At 36.6% G+C, this 20,924-nt stretch overlaps 1 protein-coding gene across 1 annotated transcript in view; it reads right to left on the reverse strand.

Annotated features, from left to right (window-relative positions):
• Window positions 1–4,750: 4,750 nt before the first annotated feature.
• SEC23A (SEC23 homolog A, COPII coat complex component) overlaps window positions 4,751–20,924 on the reverse strand; it is a 28,676-nt gene continuing 12,502 nt past the window's right edge. The window contains exons 11-20 of the mRNA XM_041472061.1: window positions 20,573–20,653; window positions 18,775–18,864; window positions 17,420–17,526; window positions 16,245–16,398; window positions 15,423–15,500; window positions 14,292–14,453; window positions 12,746–12,832; window positions 11,102–11,257; window positions 10,441–10,506; window positions 4,751–6,195 (exon numbers count right to left, since the gene is read on the reverse strand). Coding sequence (XP_041327995.1) covers window positions 6,106–6,195; window positions 10,441–10,506; window positions 11,102–11,257; window positions 12,746–12,832; window positions 14,292–14,453; window positions 15,423–15,500; window positions 16,245–16,398; window positions 17,420–17,526; window positions 18,775–18,864; window positions 20,573–20,653 — 1,071 coding nt within the window. The 3' untranslated portion in view covers window positions 4,751–6,105. The remainder of the gene's footprint in view (window positions 6,196–10,440; window positions 10,507–11,101; window positions 11,258–12,745; window positions 12,833–14,291; window positions 14,454–15,422; window positions 15,501–16,244; window positions 16,399–17,419; window positions 17,527–18,774; window positions 18,865–20,572; window positions 20,654–20,924) is intronic.

Below are 20,924 nucleotides of genomic sequence, written 5' to 3' on the forward strand. Positions count from 1 at the left end.
TAACTCCAAGGAGACTGTGAAAAAACCCTCAGTTTCTAAATGACACAATATACATTCTTCAGAGTTCTGCAGTAAGTTAGCCTTATCATTTCTGCTTTTACAGGGCAAAAAACGGAGAACAGTTCCATCGTCTGATTCAATGCCATCATTTATGGGGGGTCACTGGATTTACCTCCTCCTCTAGAAGGTGAGTGGGAGCAAGTCTGAAATGAGAAGTTATATCCCCTCATGCTCAAGCACTGCTCACACCACATCTGGGCCATTTTCCCCCTCAGTGCAGTGTGTAAACTCAGAGTGGAACAGCAACTTGTGCGGGAGGGTCACATTTTGATCCTAACTAGACTGGCAGCATTGCCTGAAACCATAAGCCACAGTAGCCCCAGCTTGGCCCTGGAGAGGCAGCTTGGCCAGCTGTCAGTACCTCCCCTTGCAGTTTGTCTCTCACATCTGCTCTTGGACAAACAAGTGTCAGCAGCTGGGCTTCCATGCAGACAGCGACTGTGGTAGCAAGAAGAGATCTGAGGGTCATTCACTGCTCTTTTGGCAGTTTCACAGCACACCAGAAAAACACAGTAAGTAGTGTTCTGCCCACCTATAAACTTCCTGTGAGTTTTTCTAGAAAAGTTCAAGTCCTTTTAAAAAACAAGACTAACAAAAGTACACTCAAGGATGAATAAAGAGCAGCAGTGCTATAAACTCCGTATAAAAATACTTCATTATCCAGGTGTGACAGATAGCTCCAACTCTTCATGTTTCAATTAGCAATGCAAGCTATCCTGTTATGCTGACATATCTAGCAGGAAGAAACACAATAAGAAAAGAAAAAACAATCTGTCTCCCATGGAAGCACTTGCTTCAGGTCACACAGGATAGGGCCTTAAAATGTTCACAGCAATTCAGAGCCAAGACTCAAACATATCTGCTGCTACAGAAAACAGCAAAATCCACACCAGGTCATGGTATGCAGCTGAAAAGGAGCTCATACTTGAATGCTAAAAATATAAAATCCTCTTCTTTGGTACTTATTAAATGCAAGGGCTACTTCATATCAACCTAGTACCACCTAAGCTTTTCTAGGTCTCTGCCTCGCTTTAGTTTTTCACACATGGCTATATGCTCCCTTCCTAAACTTTTACTAATAACCCTATAAAAGCAATGCAGTTCCACCTGCTATCTGTAGACTATGAACTCTGGTACATGAGTCACTGGCATGCCTGCTGAGGTTGAAAGGTTGGTAACCACAAAGAGGTGAGTTCTAACCCACAAGGAAGTTCAGGGAGCTCAGAAGCATCCCAATTTTATTTTGACCCCACTTCATTATGGTTGTAAGTTATCCTGATCACGTAATTTATACACATGCTTTGAAAGTGGTAAGTCCCTTGAGCAGTTGTCTGTTCCAGTATTCAGGAAGTGAGACTATGACAGGGCTGTCATGCCTGGACTTTGTAAGACACAGGTTCCTTTTCTAGTAAGGTATATTGGTATATTGGCCATTCTCTAGACAAAAAAGCATTCCCTAAATGTGAACAGGTCCAATGCATTAAGCTGTCTGCAGATCACGACATAATGTACATATTCCTCCCCAAGAAAGCAAAAGAACAGCCTATTGCTTGTTCCACACACATAAGCCAGCAAGCAAAGTCTTACCCTGCTTCATGGCAAGTGTACCACACAGCTGGATACCTCCAGACAGTCATAGAAAAGGATGGAAGGACACACAAAATGGATGATCTGTAAAAACTGGGGACAGGCTCCCTTATTAAAGTATGTGGGGATTATTTTGCTTAATTTTTTTCTAAAATCAATTTATGGACATTGATTAAATTGTTTATCTTTTAGCATCACAGTTCTTCCTTCAGACAAAAGCTTACACTATTAGGAACAATCTGCTATTTTAAACAAGATTTTAGATTAAATTCAGAGCAGAGCAACAGCTTCATTAATTTTTCCATCTGTTCTATTCAGGCTTGTTGGCTTTCATGTAACATTTAACTTTTGTATGAACACAAAATGCCAAAAGCTAAACTGAGCTCAATTTTATTGTGCTTCACAATCTGACAGAAGGTAATCTAATAATTTGTCTCAGATTTGGTTGAATAGGATAGGTTTCTCACCACTGTTCACCAACTATTCTATTTAACCAAGGAGAAAAGGGAATATTGAGAAATGCAATTTCCCTAACACTGATGGCAGCCATAGGACCACTCATTGATGTCACAGTTCCACACACCAAGACATGAAGTTCTAGGAATTTAACAGGCAAATTATTCTAGGCAAATCCACATGCCTTTAAGCAACTTAACTTCAACTTTTGGCTGACCTTGTTAAATATCTGTCTAAACCTGGGAGTTAGCCCATCCAAGCAAGAGAAGACAGTCTACAGTTAACAATCCAGTATTTTTTCCTCAGGAAGAGGAAAGCAAATTATTAACAATTGATATTTTAAAAAACCCCCAGAAAATACAAAATTGAGAGTTGCTAAAAAAAACCAATCCTAGACTCTCCAAAAAAAAAAAAAGATATCCTGAAGCTGTATTGCAACAGATTAAGTTACTGTCAAGTATTTTCAAAGATTCTTAACACACTGACTGCACCAGCCCTAGCCCTGAGAAGCAGGAGCAGCCAAAAGGACAAGCCAGGGCATTTATCACAACAGCTCAGAGTCAGCAAGAAACCAAACAGCTGAGGCTTGATGTCTTGCTAGTGAAAGAACAGAGCACTGTCAAAGATGTTCTGATCTTCTTTCTAGCATACTTAAATATCTATGTGGATGGCAACGATTCTCATTTTGAGGTCCAGTCAGAGTTTAAAGGTTTTTATACATATTAAATTATCATCCACATTTTAGATTATAGCTTCTATTGCTCTAAATGGCTTGTTTCAAAATAATTAACCACCATCCTGAACAATGGGTAGCTCTCATACTTACAAGGTTCAGAAAACTTTTACCTAATCTTTAAGACACTGACAAAAGGAGCTTTGTGTTGTGGGCTGATCTAAACACATGAATGGCATGCATATATATATATATATATATATATATATATATATATGTCATAGTCCATAATAAATGGACCCGACTTCAGGACTTAAAGGCACTGGAAAGAGAAGAAAAATTTAGATGGTTATGTAGCGTGTACTGTCTGTAAACGTGTGCAGAGAAACAGGCAGCAGGCTAGAACTAAGCACCTTATAGACCATGCACTATGTAATCATTGTCAATCAAATGTGGTTTTCTATACGTCCTAACACCAGACACAAGAACATCAAAGAACAGGAACAGCTGCTATATTGCTGTGAGCTCCATCTGATTTTATGATCCTGGCAAAAGTTTAACTTCAAAATCTCCCATGTTGCTCTCTGAGACAAATGTATTTCCCAGATGGCAATGCTTCAGTTTAAACATGTCAAGTGAGGAACTTCAGATCAAGAACAGATCTTGCACTGTTCTCAAACTCACAGCCTGCCTAACATGAAGAAAGCAGCACCTGGCTGCTTGTTCCCCTACCTCTGACTTGCCATGGCTGATTTTCAGTCTTTAACTTGCCAGTCCTTAACAGAACAGTCAGCACTGTTTTATCCCTTTTCTGCAGAAGGTTAGCTCTTCCAAGTATTTTTTTCAAAAACATTTGACCAACTCTTCATCTGATTTCTGATCTGTTTCCAGTCAAAATCATATGTTCAAAGGAATCATAAATAGATAATAATTTTGAGTGTCATGAATATTGCAGATTGGTAGAAACTCTTCACCAAGAAACCCAGTAATACAGACACTAGCAAGGACTTCAAATTGCAGCAATTTATCTTTTTTAAACCACTTTCTCCCATAGAGTAACCCTACAAACACACTAATTTTAAATGTTGATCAATTCTCAGGGAACAAATGGCTTCCTTCCCCTACTGTAGCTCACCTGACCCAAGCCAACGTGCAAGAGGTATTGGATCAAGCAGATGAATGAGATGTTACAAATTACTGGGACTGGATGGCGTTCACTAAGGAATTCTAAAGGAAGTGAGACACAGAAGGGCAGACATGCCAGTGAACACTTGCAACTACCATTACAGGCAGTCCCTGTGCCAGACAACTGGCAAACCACTGCCCATGTCATTCTCATCCACAAAAAGGGCTGTTGAGGGAATCCTATAAGTCACAGACTGATGAGCCTGATTTCAATCCCTGGTAAAATTGTAGAGCCTGTAATAAGACTTATGAGCCTATGGATAGATATGAACATTTTGGAAAGAATTTACATGCTTCTAAAGAAGCAAAATCCTGTCTCACTAACCACAGAGTCTCTGAAGAGGTGAATAAGCAGGAGGAAAAAGGTGATACATCAGACATATCTGGATTTCAAAAAAGTCTTTGGCAATGTTAAATACTTGATACGCTAGTGTTGCTAAGAAATTGGATTTAAAAGAACTATTAAAAGGTGAAAGCTGGTTAAAGGGTAGGAATGAAAGCACAAAAATCCCCATGCATTATCATGACTTGGTGATGAATCAATTTATTATGCAAACTACCTATCAAATAAACTGAACATATTTAGTGTTAAAAAAAAGTAGTTAAAGTAGTATTTAACTTAGTTTAAATTCGTTAACTAGTTAAAATTAGTTAACTAATTTAATTACTGGAAGTTAAATTAGTTTGATACCAAAAAAAGTGAAGTTATTCTAAATTTTATCACTACCACCTTTATTTCCACAGTTCATTTCAAGAACTGACAGAAACCAGCACAATAAATAAAAAAAGTGAGAGAAGAACATGTATTTTATTTGTTTTGAGGCAAAAGGAGCTCATCTCATTTAGATCAAAGAAATGGAGAGCAAATGATTGAAACAAGTTTTTAAGAATTTACAGAAAACAGAAAAACCATCTTCATGTTTATCACACCAATAAACCACTGAATTTCCTACGAACTCTCTATTCCTTTAGACTTGGCACATTTTTTTATTGCCCACTACCATACTTCACATCTTTGCTTGTCAAAATGTTATATTACCTATGTAAACATCTGTTTTATGTGTAAACTTCAACAAGTAAATGGGAAAGCCTACTAATTTATCCACCCCCCCAAAAAATCAAGTATGAACTAAATATCAAATTAATTACATCATATTCTATGTAATACTGTTTCAACAAGAACTATAGCCTGTTGAATTCATAACAAAAAGGATGCAGAAACAAAAAGCAGATGTGCAGTGTCATGCATTAGTGTAATAACATTATAAGGCAATAATAAAAAAGGTAAATTTTATTTTTAACTATACTCACCAAGACAAAAATCAAGCCTGTTCTCTTAGTTCATTTTGGTAGTGTAGGATTTCTTCTTAGCATAAGCTGAAAGTGTTAACTTTTAGCATATTCACCTGTTACTGTGTTTGATAACAGATACTTTGGTCAAAATACATGTGGATTTAAAATTTATGCAACGGTGGAGTTTTTATGTTTTTAGTTCAAATTCTTTATGTTGAAATAAAGAAAAACTCTGTTCCCAAAGAAACAAATATGGCAAATGGGAAGAAATACTTGAAATTAAATACCCCTAAAATAAACAATTCATGAACAGTAATATCTCTGCAGGAAATAGAAGTTCATCAGCCTAAACCAAAAGACTGAGTTAATACTATTCTTACAGGCTTTTTGTTGTTGCTTTGTTCACTTCAGGCTCAGATTGAGTGAACAAAAGTTATCACATGGCAGTCTGGAAAGCCAGACATCACCAAAGATTTCCTTTATTGTTCAATGGGCCTTTGTACTGCAGAGCATAATCAACCCCAACCATTTTTAAACAAGAAACTGAAATCACATCTCAAAGTTGTTGCAAATGATCTCAAAGTAATTATAGTATCACACTAATCAAAATGATTGTTCTTTTTCCTCTGCTTATAACTTAATCTACTACCTGTAATTTTTACAAACTACAGTTCACATTAAAACATTTGCTGATAACAAAGCTTTTCTTTGAAAACAACACTGCTTTACATCTAGTCAGGCAGCTTGTGCATATCAGAGCATTCTGTCAAGAGAGACATGGAAAAGGGTAAAGGAGAAAAAAGCTGAAATATGGCTGCAGTTCATCTGTGCCTCCAATGCACTGCAGAATTTCAGGCAGCACTTGAGACAGCGAGTTTCTTCAGATGATCCATAAATACTTGTAAGCTGACATCATCAGTAAGAATGGGTGCTCCAGACTCCTATGAAATAAGGGAAAAAAAGAGAACTGATTATACACATTGTGAAGAAAAAGCATTTTAAGACACAATATGTTCCACTGAATAAACATTTTATAAATTTAGCAAGATTTTAGAAGCGTATCATTGCTGAAATTGTAACAAAAAAACCCAGCAGACTGTACATTTACATAAATTTTCATACATTTACATGAATTCAAGCATAAACCACAACTACATTCTCTTCCATTAACACACAGAGCAATGACTTGCTGGATAGCAAGATCTTTACATCAGCCACACAAAACTGAGAGCTGCCAAATATTAACTTACAAACTTCTACATATAAATAAAATTTCCATGGCACAGTTCCTGCCTCAGTAGAGCAAAAAGGAGAGAAACAGTAATATGCAAATGACACAACCAACACATCAGTATCTGTCAATGAAGCTCAGACATATTGAAATGGTGAAAGGAGGAAGCAAATCCCCTAAGGGTCTGATTTGACACCAAGTGAAGGTCATCCAGCTTCCCTAAAGAGAGGTGGTCCTATTTTCTCCTGTGGCTCTGGACCATGTCAGAGAAAGACTAAAAGCAGCTGAAAGTCACGAGCAATCAGATCACAAAAGAACTGAAAAAACCTTTCGGGTGGATTCTTGCAATTTCACAAATCCAAGAAGTTCAAAATGGTCACATTTTAATTCCTATTTTTAAACAAATTTACCAAATTTAACAAAGTCAAAATAAACAAGCAGTTGGCAACTCTGCAAATATTACACAGTAACTCCCTTAAGTCTTTTGAGACCAGTCTGCCACTATTTCCATTTACAGATATAGGAAGAATTCCTGAACAGCTCAACACTTAAACCTTTTCAAAAGTACTAAGCATCCATATTTCCAAATAAAACCAGAGCTGTTGGAACTCTTGTAAAGTCTTCCAAACCACAGACATAAAAGTCCTAATGAGGATGCTCAGAACTGGTGCTGGTTTTCTGAGACCTGACCAGAAACAGTTGTCAGTGAATGATCAAGAGACAAATCCAAGTGCAGCAAGATTTCTTGGATCACTACGATATACAGCCTCTCTCAGGGAAGGCACACTAAATTAGCTCATCTGATGGCAGCAAGATGAGATTATAGATGCGCTACTTCCAAGCCTGTAAAATGCTAAGTCTGAGCTCTCTTATAAAAGAATTATAGAATCATTTACGTAGAAAAGACCCCTAAGGTCAGTGAGTCCAACCATTAACCCAGCACTGCTAAACCCACTGCTAAACCATGCCCCTAGATGCCACATCTACACAACTCCTAAATACCTCCAGGGACAGTGACTCTACCACTTCCTTGGGCAGCCCAGTCCAATGCTTGACAACACTTCCTATGAAGAAATTTTTCCTAATATCCACTCTAAATGTCCTCTGGCATATTGAGGCCATTTTTTCTTTTCATATTGCTTGTCATCTGTGAGAAGAGCCCAACTCCTACCTGGCTCCTTTCAGGTAGCTGTGGAGAGTGATACAGTCTCCCCTGAACCTCCTCTTTTCCACACTAAGCACACCCAGCTCCCTCAGCCACTCCTCACAGGACTTGTGCTCCAGAGCCCTCACCAGCTCCATTTCCCTTTCCTGGACACACTCCAGCACCTCAGTGTCCTCCTTGCAGTGAGGGGCTCAAAACTCAAGGTGTGGACTCGCCAGTGCTGAGCACAGGAGGACAATCCCTTCCCTGGTCCTGCTGGACACAATATTCTTGATCCAAGCCAGAGTGCCATTGGCCTTCTTCACCACCTGAGCACACACTGGCTCATGTTCAGCAACTGTTCATCAGCACTCACAGGTCCTTTTTGAAAATTTCAACTGCATCTTCAAACATCAACCACATAATCGAGACACACAAAAAGTTTATAATTATTTTCTGAAAATGCTTTCTATACTATTAAGGCACCTGCCTGCTAAAGGTTAAAGAAAATCTTTACTTAGAATATTAAAAACCCAACTAGGCAATTCATCACCTCCTGAAACATATTTCAGTGGTGTGTGGGTGCCCTCTTCAGGTCAATGTGGACTTTCAGTTGTGCACAAAATAAAATATAAAACAATCCAGGAATGTCATGAGAAAAAAAGAGCAAGATGCAAATCAGTTTTAAATTTCTTCCAGGTATAACATTTCTCATTTCATAATTAGTACTTCAACTTTTTTTCACAAAAAACCTGCAAATGCTACCATATCAAGTACTAGCACACTACCTTGAGCACACACACCACAGTGCCCCTGGGGAGGTTAATACACCATTTCTTATGTTACCCTAGAACTGAATTCTTTTCAGCATTAAAATGGACAGCTATCTTTTGTAAGATGTATCAGTCTCACCTGTCCAGCATGAAACATTATCTTACAGATCAGTTGAAGACTTTTTTTTTTTAATTTACATTTGGAATACTGTTTCATTTGCTTATTAATTAAACAAACAGAAAACAGTTGTCCTGTACTGCTGGAAATGTGGAAACTTCCAAAAATTCCAGGTATTTAAAATAAAAATAAGACTTCCAAACTACAGCATTTGTGTGTATGTTGAGGGGAAACACGATGAAGAGAAGCACTAATGAACTTCTGGTAAGATTACCAACTTTGGAAGCAAAGGAATTTGGGATTTGTGTTCAAATTATGCTGGACCTGACTCAGTACCAAATTTTCAAGTATTTTCACTCTGGACCTCAGTGCTCTTCATTGCCAGAAGCTTCACTAGAATCAATTCATCCCTATGAAAACGTAGCCTGATAAAACTTACTTGACAAAGTGACTGCCATGAAATTGCTACAGAACTTTCTCACTCATGACTTCAATACTGTACATCATTTAGCAAAATACTCTAAGAGCACAATTAAAATGTAGCTTCAAATGTCTGATGCCATTAGATTTGCATGAGAAGATGTCACTGCATTAGCACTTGCTATAGAAGGTAAATGTGGAAGGAGATCATGGAACAGAGATGTGCGCACATCTATGTGCTTATATGTGCGCCATTCAAGAATACAAGTTGCTATAGAATGTTTAACTTCTGAATAAAGCTTTCTACCCAAAGACAAGATATGAAAACTGATTCCTGGTCAACCAGGCCACAGAAATTCTGGAAAACATCAGTACATTGGCACTGGTGTATTTTCCAGTTCTTGCTTATAACTACCTTCAAAACTTCTCTGCCCTATCACAAAAAAGTCCCTTAGACTTCCTGTGTGGAAAGTACTCTCATTTCCAGTATTTTGAAGGTATTGATAGCGATGAGCTCTAAAGCTCTGTGATACAGGTGGACAGGAAGATAACAGTACAAGGCTGCGACATGCTGACTTAAAGAGAAGGCCACCAGCTGAAGGTCAAGCAGCCTTTCTAATGGCTCAGCCAGGCAGAAGAAGGAATACTGAAGTGTTACTGTTCTGTTCTGCCCTGGAGCAATTTTCATTCACAAGACAGCTCAGCCTGACTAAAGCTGCCTAAGCCCCCACTGTCACTAATTTACGTATGAAAAAACACACCCACAAATATGAAAATTATAAAGTGGCTGCCCTTCTTACATCTTTCACAGCAGCAACAGGGAACATCCTATTTGACTACAGCAGGTATAAAATTATTCTAGTTCCACCGTGGTGTAGACAAGAATATGATTCTACCTTTCAGATAGGCTGATGGGTTTGCTCCTCTCTCCCTCCAAAGCAGAAACACTGTTTGGTAAGACCTGCATCTCTGCTACTAAGCAGAATGAAACTAAACTTAATTACTGGTGAAGTTAAGCTTAATGAATTATAAATGGTATATTTAGCTTAATCAATCATTGTCTAGCCTTAGAATATTTAGCACTAAGGCAGCAAGTGCACTTATCAGTGACTACTCCAAATCTTTTTATCTGTTGCCTCAACAAAATATCTCCTTTTGATTTTGCAAAACTGTTTCAGTGAAAGTCCTTGGAGGGGCTCTGTCAGGCAAACATCAAACCCATAGTCTTAAGACAACGCTGTCTAACAAAGTAGGCTAGACATGAAAGCAGCCTAACAGAAGCTTAAAATAGTAAACCAGATCACTTGTGTATGAAGAAATATATGCCACTTTTCTTAACATTTGTAATTTTGGTCACATAAGACCAAAACTGCATTTCTTTTTCAGTTTCAAAAACTTTACATTATTACTTATATGTATATAACGTGCCACCTCACTTGCCTTCTACAATAGGGGGGGGAAAATCATGTATACAAGCTTCATCAGGAGATTCATACTCACCTGTCCCCACGCATACATATTGTTATGAGTCTGAGAGGGATTTACTTTTGAAAGCAGGAAACGAGCCTTTAAAAAAATAAAACAAAGACAAGAAATTGATCTTCTCAAACAGACTTTTCCTGCACTCAGAAAAAAATTGCGTACGTATGAAATATGTCATTTCTATTATCCAGAGATACAGACACTGCAAACAGCACCTCTGTAAATAAAGCCACTCACTGATTCCACAGCTCTAATGAAGAACTGCTAACAACTTTCTGATACAGCTGAAAGTAAGCTTTTGTATTTTTCCAGCACTAGGAAAGCAAATGTGAATATCAACAAGACAATAATGAATAAGTTTTTTAAAAATGACACAAATAGTAACTCTGGTAGTGGTCCAGAGACCCAGACAAGTACTGTATTTTCTGCCCTATGCACCTTACACAAAGAATCTAAGAGTCCAAGTCAGTATGATTAAAATAATAATACATAGCAGGATTCACAAATTAGGGAGAAAGCTACTATTAAATATCTTGTTCTGTAAAACCTTTAAGAGTCAAAACACTGATTTACAATTTAAGTATATTTTAGCAGAGAAATGGATGTTTACTACCAAAGATACCTCACAGCATTACTAACATATCATTTCAAAGATTATATAATATACACTTCACCATACCTGGCTTCCTCCATGCTCTGTATCAATGTATCTGGGCATTGGAAATCTGGAATGGAGAATTTCTTGAGCATCGTCTACTGGAGCTTGTAGCAAGTGGTGGAAATTTTCATATTCTGGCATATCTTGGTAGCCCGACTTACGCCACTGTGCTATGGTCTGGGGACAGGGGAAAGAAAGAAGTTTAGAACTGATTCACCAAACTTTCTTAGAGAATACACAGGTCTTTTCAGAGGAGAATGTGCCATTGCTGGCCTCTTTTCTATCACTCATCCCTTTCTGCCCTATAGTATGCAAGTTAATTTTTAAAAGCCAAGACGTGCAGGTAACATACTACTACATTTTTTTTTTCAAACTTTTAACGATTTGTGGTCCATTTGTATTTCCTCTTTTTTTGTCATCTTTAACATGCCAAATATTTTGTTTGGAGGAGGTCAAAGATATTATTTACACTTCTCTAATATGCATGTCTATGACATATAAGAAATAAGTATTTATACTGATACCTTTCAGAGTCTGTAGCACAACCTCACCATCATCTAGGAGAGAAGTTGCTGCTCAAGGTCAGCTCACTGATTCTGGCAGCTGTCAGGAAAGCCCTGGAGGGACCCTCAGCAGGGGCTCCTTCCTCCTCTGCTTGGCAGCTGCTTTTAAACTGAGGGTCTCATTCCTGGCTCCTGCCTGAGCTACATGCCTGGACCAGGCCATGTACCTACTGATCTGGACCCCCCCATTCAGGGACTTGACTTCATGGCCAGAACTTGGAGCTGCCTCATCCCCATCAACTTGTCTGGTGAGCTGGTCACTCAGCCTGAAGGCTGAGTCTGGCTACAGCCCACAACTGCTCTGGTTGACTTGGGGACAGGTCGTGGGGACAGGTTCTCAGTGACAAGACCCTGCCTGCCTTGCAGTGATGCTCAGCCCCTGTTCCCTCAGGGAGAAGCCCACCATTTCTGTTTACTGATAGCACCTCACAAAAATGAGATAATATTTTGCTACTTAAGAAGTGTTGAAGTTTAGTAAATATTTTTATCAGTGCAGCTACAGGGACATGATCCAGAATAGTATTTTTCAAATTCTCAGCTATGAACCATTTACAGCTACAAAGTAGTGAAAACCAGCAGCTCAATTCCTGCAGGGAGGCAGAGCAGTAACAAGTCACAAGCACTTTAATTTTATTACTAAGGAATGTCTACCTACCAAACTGCCAGGAGCAGCTCCATTCCTCCAGGAGAGTACAAACAAAGGGTAACTATAAACTTGATGCTCTGACTACCCATCCCTGAAGAACCAATTTAAAGGTCTAAAATAAAGGAGTGAAAAGTGGGGAGGAGGGGGAGGCAGGGTATAACACTCTCTAAAGTAGGAAAAATATTGATCTAAAAAGATACTCTGCATATTAAAGCTAATTCATCTCAAACTCGTCTTAAGAAACAGGACCAAAATGTCAAGTCATGTCAGGTATCTGCATATAGACATTTTAAACTACCAAACTACAAACATAAACCAGGACTCTGCTGTCAGCCATGCAGATAAGATGGTCAAGCATTGGAGGTGCATGAGAACTGGAGCCTGACTTCCAGTGATTTCCATAATGCAGCACTCCTACAGAAAAAGAGTACTTGTGTAAGAAATGACAACTCTTACCTCTCCATGATAAATAAGGATTTGGAAAAAGGTGTCCATAAGGAGAATGCGATCTGGTAAAATGCTGCTGCTATCCAGAAGAACAGGCTAAGATTTAAAAATAAATTTAAAAATTATCAACTTATGCAGAATTGAGCAATCATATGGCATTGCCAGATTTTTTTAAGCAGTAACTTAGGAACTTTTTCAATCACTTACTAAAGCTCCATATTTGCTCCTTTTCATGTTACACATCTGCAACCCACACAATTTCATTCTGGAGTTATCCTGCCTGATTCTATAGCTGAAACTTCATGCAAGTAATAAAAAATGTATTCAAGAGCTAAAACCCCTTTCATTATTATGCACTTTACTAGTCTTTCATGTACCTCTTATTTACCCATAGAATGCCATTAATTTCAATTGTATTTTAATGCATAAAGATTCAGTAGTTCAAGTATAAGATTTGGGATTTGTGGGTTGTTTGGGCGTTTTTTTTAAGTCTTGTTCTTGCAGCATATTAGTACTGTGCATATATATCCCCCAATACTGTATATAATAAATACTCATGACTTATGAAATGTAATATAATATTTAAGGTTTTAAGTCACCTTTTTAAGGGTAGTGACACTGTATCAGTGATATATGATTTAACTGAATCAGTATTACTAGAGATAAAAAAAATGTTAACTATTCCAAGAATCAAGAAAAAAAATATTATTCATGCTACACTGAGACATCAGCTCCTGTTTAATCATATTTACCCTTCAATCACCAATGGAACTACTTGTTTTTCATACATGGAAGACTTGCAAGCTGCTCTTCACAAGCCACCTTATTACTTTCATTTGAACTCCACTTCTAAAAGTCTTTTTTTTTATATCCTCATGAATAATCTAAAAAAAAAATCCTAAAAAAAGTTAGAAATACAGCCTGCCAAGATCCTTGACTACTATGTTTGTTTTCACTGCCTCACTCTCTTTTATGTAACAGACTACTTTTGTTATCTGCTGACACAAAGAAATGCCTGATACTTCTTTCAGAAGCTTCGTGGAAGACCAGCTTTTTATTTTAAGTTTGTACAGAATGTGCCATGACAAGGTCAGCTGGAAGGTTCTGTACTAAATCTACACATAATGGGAACCATATTAAAATTAGAAGCTTTGGATGAAGGCAATAAAATCAAAGAAATTTTGTCCATTTAAAAAAAAACTCAACTTTTCTTTCAGGCAACAGTGAAAGTACATTTTTAAATAAAATCTTTTTTGTTTATATTTATATTCTGGCTCCACAAAGCCAAAAAAAGCTCTCAAAAACTAACAAAAAATACCATCCTTAAGTTTAAAATATAACCTCTTTACAAAGTGACTTTTATTCTCAAGACTGCTTCATCAAAATTCTGAGATATGCCTTGTTCTGAGATAGCTGCTTTAAATTAAATTAATGTTATTTCTCATACAATAAATTTTAAACCAATACATTTTACAACATGTAACAGTGAAGACAGCAATCACCTCTTTCTCAACAAAGCACCTTTCAACCCACTATAGAGTTATTTTACTGATACCTCTGGAGGTCCATTGAAAGAGTAGGCATAAAGAATTGGCTGAACCATGATAAGCGACTGGGTTAGATCTTGACGCATAAAATGATGACGATAGTAGGAGCTCTCGTCTGGACTGTTGTTAAAAACTTGTAAGAAAGGAGATCTTCTCAAGTGAAACATGAACTGCAAAACAATAAACCACTGTTTTGAACTCTGACAGATCAAAAGGACAGTTGTACAAAGAGAGAAATATTTTCCACAAACTGCATGAGACCAATGCCACAACAAAACTGAATTCCAGCTCCTTTAACATTTTCGATCTCTATAGGCACCTTTGCTAGTTTTTACACGCTCCCATGACAGCAAGAGAGGTAACAGAATGGGTAAACCTACAAAGCAGCTTTGAAATGCACCCTTTACTGTAAGTTCTACCATTTCTATGAGGGAGGTTGCTGTTCTACAACTAAGTTATAGCACATGAACAGAAAAAGGAACATTAACCACAGCAAAATCAAACTTTGCTAGTAAAAGCATATGCTTTCATTGCTGAAACAATTCTCCACCTGCTGATTCAATCTCTACACAACACTTAACACCTACAGACAGATTAGTTCTTAACTGAAACAGAAATATCATGGAAGTGCGTGAAGAGTCCAAAAGTGAAGTATCTGGAGCTATCAGAAGGGAGAAATTTATCTAGCAAAGAAACTATTCGAAGTTTAATACAGTGAAGGTCAAGTTCATTTTACACAGAAGTGTCTCTTTTCTGGTCAGCATCATAAATCATATGGGAGAGAAACAATAAAGCAAATCCATTTATTTTCCTCATGTTTTCTGAATTTCTTCATTAGAGCAGCCCTTTTAGAAGTGTCATTACATGAATTACAAATTCAGGTGAGACAAGGATTTCATTGTAGGAGAAACAAAAAATATACAGAGTTAGACATTTAATTGTAAGGGTAGAGGAAAAAAGGGAATGCAAAAGCACAGACAACAGAAGTGATTTTCCTAATGTCACATGCCAGACAGTAGTTAGGGGCAGGGTGTCTCTTCATCCTGATATGCCTTATTGTACTTAGTGTGACATGGACTCTTTCTTCACTGAGCATTCTCTTCCATCCCTATGACAAACCTTCCTATAGACAAACTCACCTGTGGATAAAGTGAAAATGTTTCTGAAAATCTGAAAGAGCTTGGATCATCCTTGTGATATTCTCCAAATTTCTGACACTGGAGTAAACAAGAAAGAAAATCTATATTAAGAAATAGACTTGCATGGTCATGCCATTACTGTAAGTTTGGTTTTAACAGGCACATGACTTGTGGTGCTTGCAACTTTCAGAACAAAAACCTAGCAAAAACACTGACACAAGTTCTCTTTTTAACAAGTAGTGATTTTCTTGCATATGAAGCTTTAAGAACTTTGTGTGTTGGCTGTTTTCCCCTCAAAAATCACTAAGCAGACTTAGATGATTAAACAGCCCTGAAGAGATTGTTTAAAATTAAATTATTTATAACTAATTACTTACAAATAAAAATTAAAATACATTGAAAAGACCAGACAGAAAATTGAACTGTTGAAAATAAAAAAAATCCATATGGTTTGCTAATACTTTGTCTCTTTTTTTATTTTGCTAAAAATATTTATTCTACAATATTATTACAGACAACAGAAAGCAGAAAAAACTACAATTTCTGCTAATTGCATGCTAAAATTTCTCTTAATTCCTGGCAATTATAATATGTTGAGGAAACAAATAAATGAAAATACATGAAAAATAAACTGAAAATACGCCTGCTCTTTTTTAAATTTAAAATATAAAATCTTTGTTAATTCTGTATAATCTCACATGGAAGTTAAGCATTCAGTTCATTTTTTGCTTTTATTTTAAAAGAAACGATCACTGAACAGTAGTCACTTATGTGTCTGCAAACAAGAAACGCAGCTGAGTCATTCAAGACATCTCGTTTTACCAGTCGTATAAGCTGTCTGTCCAGCCACCTCAGCACATCAGGGCCCTCCTCTGTCTCTGCCCTGTACACTGCCAACCTGGCCATGAGAATTGCAGCAGCTTCCTGGTCAAAAGATGCAGCAATGTTTTGAATCTGGGTCTGTGCATCTGCCCAGCTGCAAAATAAAAATACAGGGATTTGCATCACAGTGAAAGGAAAAAATCCAACCTCAAAACATCCCTACAAAATTAAGGCAAAGAAACCTTAACAGTTAGCAGTTCAACAAACTCATGCTGAACTTTCAAAAAATCTACTAGGCAAATTAAATGAGCAGCCTCCCAGTTAACCATTCATTAATTAGAAATGTTCCTTATTTGTACAGATGCCATGCAACCAGTGAAATAAAATGTAATGCCACTAATAGAACAGGTACCGAATTTTTTAAAAAATTAATGATGAAAGGTTGTTACAGAAAACACCATCCACTAATCTAATCACACACTCCCACATAAGCGATTTTCTTGTGCACTTTGCCAGTTCTTTTTAATTTATAGAGTAAACTATTAATTAGACCTTTCATCAGTCACCAGAAGTCTACTAATACAACTAGTTAAGTTAACAACATAGTCTTTTCAACAATTAGGGCAATGCTTTTTTCAATAAACTGAATCTTCCATTGAATTAACCAAGAAATGATCCTCAGCTTAGAGTAAATAAATGTCACTGGACATTGAAAAATGTCTTCAAAATATTAAACATAATTTCCTAAAATTGTGAAGCATATTGAATCAAGGAAACTGCAGGTAAAGGTTGTAGATGGAATACCAGATATTTACATCCCTCTGAACTGCAGTTAGCATTCTCCTAGTTAAGAGAATGCTAACTCCTAGTTAGCATTCTCATAGTTAAGCTATGAAGTGATTTTTTGCCATTCTCTAACTCCAAACATATCCTCAGTTTAGGCCACAGAATTTCATTCAAAGCCTCCCCTTAGTCTAAAATCACTTGGCTTTCTTCAGAGCACTCCTACAATAACATTATACAGCCACTGTAACCTCTCAGAGAAAAAACGGTCCACAGAACAAGAGAGGAAACTGTCTTAAACAAGAGACTGCTTATAAAATCTACAAAGTAAAAGGCATATATATAGATATACACTGACTTTTCAAAAATTCTTCACCACAAGTAAAACATACTTTCTGGCAACGGTGGTCACTCTGATACGTCTCTGTCCACTGGAATGCTGGTACTGAGTCACAAACTGGATTGCACCACGTCCTCCTTGAGGAATGGGAGCATTGTGCTAAGTACAAAAGGAAAAGAAAATGAAAGAGAATCTCAAGATTTTACAGTATAATTTGAAAATGTATAACTAATTACCAGAAAATCATAACATTCTTTCCAACAGGCAGCCCAAGTTATATTAACTCATTGTCTGGTGCTTTTGTTATGTTGAGTACCTTTATTACACACAGATAATCAACTTGGAGATTGTTCAGGGATGTTAGAAGCAGCTGCTGGCTTCACCAGATATCCTTCAAGCAACCAATGCTCCCTCCTCACACATGCCCCTAAAGATACTACATTTTCCAAGGGGCCTTACAATTCCTGGTTTCATCACATTCTATTTGAACACCATATGACTCACTGGAATTACAACATAAGAAAACTGATACTAGCCTAAAATATTGATCAGTGGATCTCCAATAGCACTTTCAAACAAAGATTGGAATCCAGGAGTAAACTGAAATTTCAAAACGCTGCTCAGTGAAAATATAGGTTTATATGCTATATAAACAATTTGAAAGAGAAGAAGAGTTGAAATCAACTATTACACTAAATAATGAGGCCAGTTTTAGAGCTACTAATAAAATGAGCCAAACAAATACACAATACGTAAAATGAAAACCTGGCTAATGTAAGTTCAAGTTTTCAAACCTTTGCATAGATAACAAACTATAAAATGCAGCATACTAAATATATAGAAACTACAGTCAGCTCAGTTCCCGAGCTGCTTCTTGGAATAAGAAATGCTATGAGAATGAATACCACACTTGCTCCTCATATTTTCGTCCTCTTTTCCCTCAGGGAAAGAGGAAACCAGACTATTTGTCCTTCACGCATTTCGATGAAACCAATCTTTGCTTGCAAATAGTGAGCAATAAATTAAAATGTAACACTATGTAGTAATTACCTTGTAATTAAAACATCAGAGAAATACTGAAAAGCACTTTTAAATACACAGATTACAGCATTTCCACATAATGCAATTAAAATACATTCAATAAGTAACACACTGAAATAAAAAAATTAAGAGATTATGAACTCAAACCAAAATTTGTAGAGTTCTTTAGTGCTTATTATCACACACAAGAAGATTAGCCCATCATTAAGCAGTTACTGTCCACCTTTAACTTTGACAACACAAAATGGCAACATCATTTTTATCCCTGTTACTGTGCTTGGGGGAATCACATAAAAATACAAGCTATGACAGTCATATAAAGTAAGATTACTGTGTTTGGTAGACAATTAGACAAATATTTATTACCTGGTTTACCACCTCAAAGTAAAGTGCAAGTGTTGTAGTAGGATTAAGACCACAAATCTTCCATTGACAAGTGCCTCCTGTTCCAATCTCCTGCAGAAAGATTTTGTAATACTTTTATAAACAAGAAGTATTTCCTAGTTTGTGAAATACAGCATCTAGCCATACAGGTCACTGTTTGCAACTACTCTCACCAGCTTTCCCTCCTGCTCACTCTGTCACCTTCTCAGACAAATACTGCTGCAAAGCAACTGAAGTGCTGGATGTAGGAATAATAATAATAAAAAAAAGATTGTTGTTTTAAATAATTAATATATTAGAAAGATCAGAAGCTGGCATTAGAAAAAGACTGAAAAAGCAAGTCAGAAACAGGAAAACACCAGATTTCGCTCAAGCGGAGGCAAAAAGCACATGCAAGTGGAATGATTATTCTAAGGTACAGCAGTAAAACTTTAAGTAATAGCTTACACACTGTATTTTATTTGGTTACACAGTCTCTAGTAACTAACAAGGTAACTGTACACAGATAGCAATGTATTTCAACTAACAATTCCCTTTTGGCATCAAAGGAACATAAATATCCAGCAAAACCAATTAGAGTAATCCATCATCCATAATGGACACAGGGAAAACAAATAAAACTTCTAAAGAAAACTATGGTGGCAATATTGTCACTGTGCCTGTATTCACTTGAAAGCATTATGGCTAGAGGACTTGTCCAGTTACCCCTGAAATCAGCGCAAGCACTCTCATTGTTTTCATAGTCAATTTTAATTCAGATAATTTCAGCAAAAAGGGGTTTGTAATAAAAATTAATCATGATGTAACTCCAAAAGCAACAGACAACCTCACAAACGAATTTCCATTACCTCCTATGAAATAGACATGTAGCTTAAATAAGGATATGTACCTTTAATTTATTTTTGGGGTTTTTAACGTTTATTGCAATGTATTCAATGGAATGAGAAAAAATCTGTACCAGATCATCAAGAAAAAAAAAATGCTGGTTATATTGAATTTTTTATATTCATAAAGATGCAGTTATAAATACAAGGAAAATTTAAGGAATAAAAGTGCTTGATTAAAGCAGGCCATTTGTGAGCATTTTCATACTGGGAATTGCTCTATTATGCAGATTGTCAGGAACAGAAGTGAGACTTCTCAAATGTAAGACATTTTGGTCACTTGCAGGAATTGTTTTTTTATTGGAATCACAAGTTAATATTATTATCTGATAAGAAAATAAGTGATGATTTAAGTCTAATATAATTTAAAGTTATTACTTCACAAGCCTGCAATAGCTGGATCTTTCAATCAATTAATTAAATGTGCATTTGGTGAAACAGCTACAGAAATGGGAAGACAGAGTTCAGATAAAAGGGATGTTTCCAGTCTTGTGTCTTCCTGTTCTGTCAAATCTTTAAAAAAATGTATTTTTATGGTTCACTTTGGATAAAAGGACACAGCTCTGATTTTAATATTAAAGCAGCTAACTCATTTTCTACTTGGTTTCTGCTACATCATCATATTACTTTTGTGTAATAATTTTAAAGCAACTAAATCTAAATAATCTAAACAAGTGGACAAATCTGAACAAGTAACCAAGGGATCTGCAAGGTCTAATACAATAGAATCTGACCTAGCAATGAACGTAAGCTTGCATGTATTTAATTTGAAATCTGTAAAAAGTGACCACTTTGTTCCATTTATGGAAGTTTCAGACTCTCTTCAAATCCAGAAATCTAAAGTCTTATTTTTCCATAGTAGGACATTACCTTTATTTTCAGCAAAGTTTACTTACATTTTCTGAGACACAAGGTCCCTTAGAGTTGAGGGAGACACAGGGTCCAATCGCTCCAGAAATCTTTACTTCTCTTGAAGTCTTCATATTTCAAATAAAAATACACATTAACATGCCACACTAAAGAATTCAGTCTCATTTTGTTGTTAGATAATTAAAATCTCAAGCATACTGCATTACTGATACCTTTGGGAAAGGTTATAATAATGCTTGATACATCTGGAGATACTTTTCACGTGCTCAGTTTCTACACTTAATTATGTTTATTTGCTATACTAATTAGTATATCTTAACAGCATGAACATAAATTAAAACATGGAGAAAAGCTGCTTGATTTATAAACACAGGAGCC

The sequence above is a fragment of the Pyrgilauda ruficollis genome, unplaced genomic scaffold (genome assembly GCF_017590135.1).
Source record: "Pyrgilauda ruficollis isolate IOZ18807 unplaced genomic scaffold, ASM1759013v1 scaffold28, whole genome shotgun sequence".
Lineage (NCBI taxonomy): Eukaryota > Metazoa > Chordata > Aves > Passeriformes > Passeridae > Pyrgilauda > Pyrgilauda ruficollis.